The 8,355-nt window shown below is 27.2% G+C and overlaps 1 protein-coding gene across 1 annotated transcript; it reads left to right on the top strand.

Moving 5' to 3' along the window:
- Window positions 1–3,804: 3,804 nt before the first annotated feature.
- On the top strand, window positions 3,805–8,350 carry LOC108556712 (lipase member H-A; the record flags this gene model as incomplete). The annotated part of the gene is made up of 4 exons (XM_017912923.1): window positions 3,805–3,860; window positions 7,499–7,533; window positions 7,609–7,647; window positions 7,715–8,350. Coding segments are annotated over exons 2-4 (700 nt in total), but the record flags the coding sequence as incomplete, so codon positions are not given.
- Between the last annotated feature and the right edge of the window lie 5 nt (window positions 8,351–8,355).

The raw sequence follows: 8,355 nt of genomic DNA, 5'->3' as shown, positions 1-8,355 counted from the left end.
CAAATATGAATTTACACTTATTTTAAAGCTAGAATATTCAAGATTAATATACGTATAAATAATTTTGTTAGAAATGTTTAATTACTAAAAAAATACGGTAAAAACGAAGTCTTCAGTTTGTTATTAATTTACGAAGTTACTAGTAGAATTACAAATACGTATTTATACTCATTTTAAACCTTAAATATTCAAGATTAATTTGCATTCAAATAATTTGTTTAAAAATTGTTGGTTGTGCAATTATAAGCTAAAAAGAAAGAGGTGAATTTTTGTATCTATTATTTAAAAAAAAGACAAAAGTTTGTTACTATTTTACAAAGTCTACAATAAAGTTACAATTATGTATTTCCACTCATTTTAAAGCTTGAATATTCAAGATTTATATGCGTATAAATAATTTTGTTAGAAATGTTTAATTACGAAGAAATACGGTAAAAACGAAGTGTTCAGTTTGTTATTAATTTACGAAGTTACTAGTAGAATTACAAATACGTATTTATACTCATTTTAAACCTTAAATATTCAATATTAATTTGCATTTAAATAATTTGTTTAAAAATTGTTGATTGTGCAAATATAACTTAAAAAGAAAGAGGTTAATTTTTGTATTAATTATTTAAAAAAAAGACAAAAGTTTGTTACTATTTTACGAAGTCTACAATAAAGTTACAATTATGTATTTACACTCATTTTAAAGCCTGAATATTCAAGATTAATATGCGTATAAATAATTTTGTTAGAAATGTTTAATTACGAAGAAATACGGTAAAAACGAAGTGTTCAGTTTGTTATTAATTTACGAAGTTACTAGTAGAATTAGAAATACGTATTTATAATCATTTTAAACCTTAAATATTCAAGATTAATTTGCATTCAAATAATTTGTTTAAAAATTGTTGATTGTGCAATTATAAGCTAAAAAGATAGAGGTGAATTTTGGTATCAATTATTTAAAAAAAAGACAAAAGTTTGTTACTATTTTACGAAGTCTACAATAAAGTTACAAATATGTATTTACACTCATTTTAAAGCTAGAATATTCAAGATTAATATGCGTATAAATAATTTTGTTAGAAATGTTTAATTACGAAGAAATTCGGTAAAAACGAATGTTCGGTTTGTTATTAATTTACGAAGATACTAATAAAGTTATGAATATACATTTATGCCTATTTTAAACTTAAAATATTTAAGATTAATTAGTATGTAATTATTTTCGTTTAAAATTGATAATTTCGATAATTTTTTTATAAATATTAAAAAGTTAGATATTTTCATCCATGATTAAATCAAGTTTGTTATTATTTTACGAAGTTATTAACAAAGTTGGAAATATGTGTTTATACTCATTTTAAAGCCCAAATATTTAAGATTAATTTGTTTATAACTGATATTGTTAAAAATGTTTAACTACGAAAAAATTCGATAACATTTGAGAAGTTAAATTTTCTAAATATTTCAACAGTTATTGACAAAAGTTTGTAATTAATTTACGAAGTTATTAGTAGAGTTACAAATTTGTATTTATACTCATTTTAAAGCATAATATTCAAGATTAATGTGTATATTAACTATTTAATTAAAAATGTTTAATTACAAAAAAATACGATGATATTTGAGAAGTTAAATTTTGTGAATATTTCAACAAGTTTGTAAATAATTTACGAAGTTACTAGTAGAGTTACAAATATGTATTTATACTCATTTTAAAGTACAAATATTCAAGATTAATGTGTATATTAACAACTTAGTTAAAAATGTTTAATTACGAAAAAATACGATGAATTTTGAGTTAAATTTTGTGAATATTTCCATAATTATTGACAAAAGTCACTAGTAGAGTTACAAATATGTATTTATACTCATTTTAAAGCCCAAATATTTAAGATTAATGTGTACATTAACAATTTAGTTAAAAATGTTTAATTACGAAAAAACACGATAAAATTTGAGAAGTTCAATTTTGTGAATATTTCAACAATTAATGACAAAAGTTTGTAATTAATTTACGACGTTACTAATATGTATTTATACTCATTTTAAAGCATAAATATTCAAGATTAATATGTATACTAACAATTTTGTTAAACATGTTTAATTATGAAAATATACGATAAAATTTGAGAAGTTAAATTTTGTGAATATTTCAACAATTAATGACGTAAGTTTGTAATTAATTTATGAAGTTACTAGTAGAGATACAAATATGTATTTATACTCATTTTAAAGCATAATTATTCAAGATTAATGTGTATATTAAAAATTTTGTTAAAAGTGTTTAATTACGAAAAAATGCGATGAAATTTGAGAAGTTAAATTTTGTGAATATTTCAACAAGTTTATTATTAATTTACGAAATTACTAGTAGAGTTACAAATATGTATTTATATTCATTTTAAAGTATAAATATTCAAGATTGATGTGTATATTAAAAAAGTAGTTAAAAATATTTAATTTCGAAAATATACGATGAAATTTGAGAAGTTCATTTTTGTGGATATTTCAACAAATAATGACGAAAGTTTGTAATTAATTTACGAAGAGACTAATAGAGTTACAAAGATGCATTTCAGCTTATTTTAAACCTTGAATATTCAAGATTATTTTCCACATTAATACTTATATAAGACATGTTTAATTACGAAAATATTAGCTTAAAATAAAGACGTTACATTTTTTTTGATCCACGAACAATCAATGTTAAATTACTAATTATAAAAGACACTAAAAGTGCTACAAATATGCAAATACACTCATTCTATTCTCTAAAAATTCTTGATTTAGATACACATTCAAATATTTCTCCAAAACTTCCAGTTTCCAAAATATACGCTGAAAACAATTTTTCTCTGTGTTGCTTCAAAACGGAAAATCTAGCAACAAAGTTCCAATAATAAATTACGAAAATGATTGCAATATTACAAACATAATTGAGCATTAAATGCATTAGACTGCAATTAAATTGTTTAATCCACTGATTACATTCGTTTTATTGTTTTATTACCATAAAAGTCCATCATTGTTAGTCGACAATAGTTTTCACTTATAAATACGATAAGAAAAAATTATAATATTTTCGAGTATTAGCGATATCTATGAAATGTCAAAAAAAAAAAACAACAAAAGTCATTACAGACAAACACTTGTTATTATCACTATGGTTACACAATCAGATTAAGCACGTGCCTTCCTTCGTTTGTCCAACAAACGAGAAAACAACTGCAATTAAAAACAAAATCGTTATTTTTATTTGTTTTATATAACGATTCTCAATTTTTTTATGGTTGCCTAGTAAACATTTTAATGGTTCCGATCTATTAAGTTTTTATTCGTTTCTTTTTTTTTGTTTTCATACATTTTCCAAGGCTAATCAGAGAAATACATAAAAATTCATCTTCAATGAAAAAAAAATTGTAAAATCAATAATTTTTACCAAAATTTGAATGTTTTTTTTTAATTGCTGAAACTTTATATAATTGCGTAACGTTAATGAGTACACTTTACGAGCGTACATTTGTTTTTTTTTATGAATAGAACTAAATTTTAGTGCTTTTTCTGAGTCACGTTTTTATGGAAGGAGGAGGACGTTTATAAGAAGTTAAAAAAACAGGCGAAACTTATGAGATTTACATGTGACGTTTTGTGAAAGAGACGCGCGAGAACTTTGCACTTCGCTTACGATTTTTGTTTGTTGATTACGCGATATATTTTTTATACTTATTTCCTAGTTTCTTGCTTTCGTTCAATCAAAACTTTCACTACGCAATCTTTTTGTTTCTATTAGAATTAGTCAAGTAGTGCACATCGAGGAAGCAAAACGGTTTATTTGTTCTAAATTGCAAAGTTTCAGCGAGTTTTTGGTAAGTAAAAAAAATGATTTGATCAATAAAATCCTTGTAGAGTCTTCACCTTTTATTCAATTACTGGATAACCACGTGAGGTAATTTAATCGTTGAACATGCAAATTAAACACAAAACTATAATCTTTTTAATAAGCCTACTGGTTAATTAGTGGCATACGCTGTTGTTTTGTTATACACTGTTGAAGTTGAACGTTCATTGTTTGAACGTTTCAGTTAGTTGGAACGTGATAATCAGTTTTTTTTTTGTTAATTTTATATTAATAGGGTTATAATTTGATAACAAATTGTGTAAGTAATATTAATTTTTTTTTGGATATAAAAAACAATTTTTGCAAGTCTGTACGTTATATTTCATTACTCGATAACCACACGCACTAACTGGATCATTCAAGATGCGAATTAAAGAAAAAACTCTGATCTTTCCAATGAGTCTACTTCCAACTTTGTATGTATTACCGTTCTCATACAATAAGCTATTAAAGTTTGATTGAATAATACGAATTGAATAATAATAATCGCTTCCAATATATATATAAATAACAATCGAAAGTAAACAAATTTCATTTAATTACAGTAATTACGAAAAAAAACTCGTATCGAATCTAATCTTCTTGATGGATCTTCGCAATAATTGGTAATTAGTAACTATTAATAATCGAGTCGTCTGCGAAATTCGAATGTCAAGCGATTGACATCTGTCAAAAGACGGTATCGGTGAGGTTATCAACGTCTTATCGCATTATTGATAATGTTTGTTTTTTTCTTTCGTGTATCCGGATGATGATAAGTGTAGTGTTTCGATGTGTAGATGACGAAATTCCGGAACATCCTTCGAACATTGAATGAACTTAGGTAATCGAAAACTGCGTGTGTGTATATTGTATAATCTACGTGCGATAAAACCAAATTTTAGGTATTGTCAACCTAAAATTTGGTACCTGTCAAAATTGTGTCAAACAAAATGTGTCACAATTATAGGTTATTGTCAACTTTGACAGCTTATACCAGGAGAACGAGGAATGTCACAAATTTGAAAGTAGGCTCGTTGGAAAGGTTACAGTTTTATCTTTGATTCTTATGCATACAAATTTAATTGCGTGATGAAATGGAAGGTAATATTTGATTATTAATTAAGATTATTTAATAATAATTATATCAAAAGACGCGCAATTGAAGACCGATTCTTGTGCAATGTTAAATTATGTTAAAAGTTAAAAAAAATGTGAAATTTTAAAAATAAAAATCGAAATTTCAGGTTAGGAATTGATTAAATATATAAATATTATCTAATTAGTTATGAAAAACAAAAATGTAATGTAAAATGACGCAACTGTTTGAATTGATAATGAATGATAATGTAAATGTAGATTATAAAGTTTAGTAGAGCGCGGCGTCTAGACTAGTACAAAAAAACATTTGAATAAAAATGGTGGATTTTGTGCGTTTCTGTTTTGTCTTTCAATTTTGTTTGACAAATCGGTGACCATGGAGACCATCAACGTTTGTAATTAATTTACTAATAAAGTTACAAATATGTATTTATACTCATTTTAAATCATAAATATTCAAGATTAATGCGTATATTAAAAATTTAGTTAAAAATGTTTAATTTTGAAAAAATACGATGAAATTTGAGAAGTTAAATTTTGTGAATATTTCAACAATGAATGACGAAACTTTGTAAAGTTACTAGCAGAGCTACAAATATGTATTTATACTCATTTTAAAGCATACATATTCAAGATTAATGCGTATATTAACAATTTTGTTAAAATTGTTTAATTACGAAAAAATACGATGTAATTTGAGAAGTTAAATTTTGTGAATATTGCAACAACTTTGTAATTAATTTACGAAGTTACTAGTGGAGCTATAAATATGTATTTATACTCATTTTAAAGTATAAATATTCAAGATTAATGTGTATATTAAAAATGTAATTAAAAATATTTAATTTCGAAAAAATACGACGAAATTTGAGAAGTTAAATTTTGTGAATATTTCAACAATCAAAGTTTCTCAAAAACTTCCAGTTTCCAAAATATACGCTGAAAACAATTTTTCTCTGTGTTGCTTCAAAACAACGGAAAATCTAGCAACAAAGTTCCAATAATAAATTACGAAAATGATTGCAATATTACAAACATAATTGAGCATTAAATGCATTAGACTGCAATTAAATTGTTTAATCCACTGATTACATTCGTTTTATTGTTTTATTACCATAAAAGTCCATCATTGTTAGTCGACAATAGTTTTCACTTATAAATACGATAAGAAAAAATTATAATATTTTCGAGTATTAGCGATATCTATGAAATGTCAAAAAAAAAAAACAACAAAAGTCATTACAGACAAACACTTGTTATTATCACTATGGTTACACAATCAGATTAAGCACGTGCCTTCCTTCGTTTGTCCAACAAACGAGAAAACAACTGCAATTAAAAACAAAATCGTTATTTTTATTTGTTTTATATAACGATTCTCAATTTTTTTTATGGTTGCCTAGTAAACATTTTAATGGTTCCGATCTATTAAGTTTTTATTCGTTTCTTTTTTTTTGTTTTCATACATTTTCCAAGGCTAATCAGAGAAATACATCATTTTAAATCATAAATATTCAAGATTAATGTGTATATTAAAAATGTAGTCAAAAATATTTAATTTCGATAAAATACGACGAAATTTGAGAAGTTAAATTATGTGAATATTTCAACAATTAATAACAAAAGTTTGTAATTAATTTACGAAGTTATTAGCAGAGTTACAAATACGTATTTATACTCATTTTAAATCATAAATATTCAAGATTAATGTGTATATTAAAATGTAGTTAAAAATATTTAATTTCGAAAAAATACGACGAAATTTGAGAAGTTAAATTTTGTGAATATCTCAACAATTAATAACAAAAGTTTGTAATTAATTTACGAAGTTATTAGCAGAGTTACAAATACGTATTTATACTCATTTTAAATCATACATATTCAAGATTAATGCTTATATCAACAATTTTGATAAAAATGTTTAATTACGAAACAATACGATGAAATTTAAGAAGTTAAATTTTGTGAATATTTCAACAATTGATAGCAAAAGTTTGTAATTAATTTACGAAGAGACTAATAGAGTTACAAAGATGCATTTCAGCTTATTTTAAACCTTGAATATTCAAGATTATTTTCCACATTAATTCTTATATAAGACATGTTTAATTACGAAAATATTAGCTTAATATAAAGACGTTACATTATTTTTTTTTGATCCACGAACAATCAATCTTAAATTACTAATTATCAAAGACACCAATAGTGCTACAAATATGCAATATTTGTCCATTTCGAAAACATACGCTAAAAACAATTTTTCTCTTTGTAGCTCAAAATAAAAATCGAAATTTCAGGTTAGGAATTGATTAAATATATAAATATTATCTAATTAGTAATGAAAAAAAAAATGTAATGTATAATGACGCAACTGTTTGAATTGATAATGAATGATAATGTAAATGTAGATTATAAAGTTTAGTAGAGCGCGGAGCGTCTAGACTAGTAGAAAAACATTTGAATAAAAATGGTGGATTTTGTGCGTTTCTGTTTTGTCTTTCAATTTTGTTTCTTTGGCTTCGACAGGGCGGTGACCATGGAGACCATCAACCAGGTGACAGGTATGTTGATTATATGATTGTTTTTTTTATGGGGGAATGCGGTTCGTTTGTTTACTCTTTTGTTTGTTTTCGTAGAGAGGCATTTGTTTCTGATCGATGAGGGGATTGGTGATGGTTCTGTGGTGAAAACAATTGCGTAACGTTGACGGTCTTTACTGGTTTACTGGATCTCTTTTTGCAGTGAACCTCCCGCAAGACGACTACTTCTCGCCGACGGATTTCCGACTGGCGAAGACCACCAAATCCGATATCAGCTACAGGGTGTTCACGAGCGAGTACACTTCGTCGGCGTGCGATCATTCCGTCCTACCGAAGTTCGAAGCGGACGTTCCGGTGAAGTTTCTCATTCACGGTTGGACGACGAACGAGACTTCGCCTTGGTACGATCTGCTGAAGAGTGCGTACTTCAAGAAGGGTGCGCATCGGGTGGTTTTCGTCGATTGGTCGGTGGCAGGTACGAAGAAGTACTCGGTGAGTGCTGCCAACAGCAAACCGATTGGAGAATATCTGGGGGATTTCATTGTGGACAGTGGAGTAAGTTTGGGGTTGGTGCACCTGGTGGGGCACAGTTTGGGTTCGCACGTTGCGTCCTTCGCCGGGAAGATGGTGCTGAAGAGGACTGGAAAGAAGGTGGGAAGGATAACCGCTTTGGATCCGGCTCTGCCGAAGTTCGAAGGAGCTCCAGCGGAATGCGGTCTGCACGTGGAGGATGCAGAGTTCGTGGACGTCGTGCACACGGACGTCGGGCATTACGGATACACGAGACCTGCGGGTCACGTGGATTTCTACCCCAATGGGGGCAAGGATCAGCCGGGATGTCCG

The sequence above is a fragment of the Nicrophorus vespilloides genome, unplaced genomic scaffold (assembly GCF_001412225.1).
Source record: "Nicrophorus vespilloides isolate i.1.1-1 unplaced genomic scaffold, Nicve_v1.0, whole genome shotgun sequence".
NCBI classification, from domain to species: domain Eukaryota; kingdom Metazoa; phylum Arthropoda; class Insecta; order Coleoptera; family Silphidae; genus Nicrophorus; species Nicrophorus vespilloides.
The sequence above is the reverse complement of the archived record's forward strand: the minus strand, read 5'-3'. Positions and strand labels throughout refer to the sequence as shown.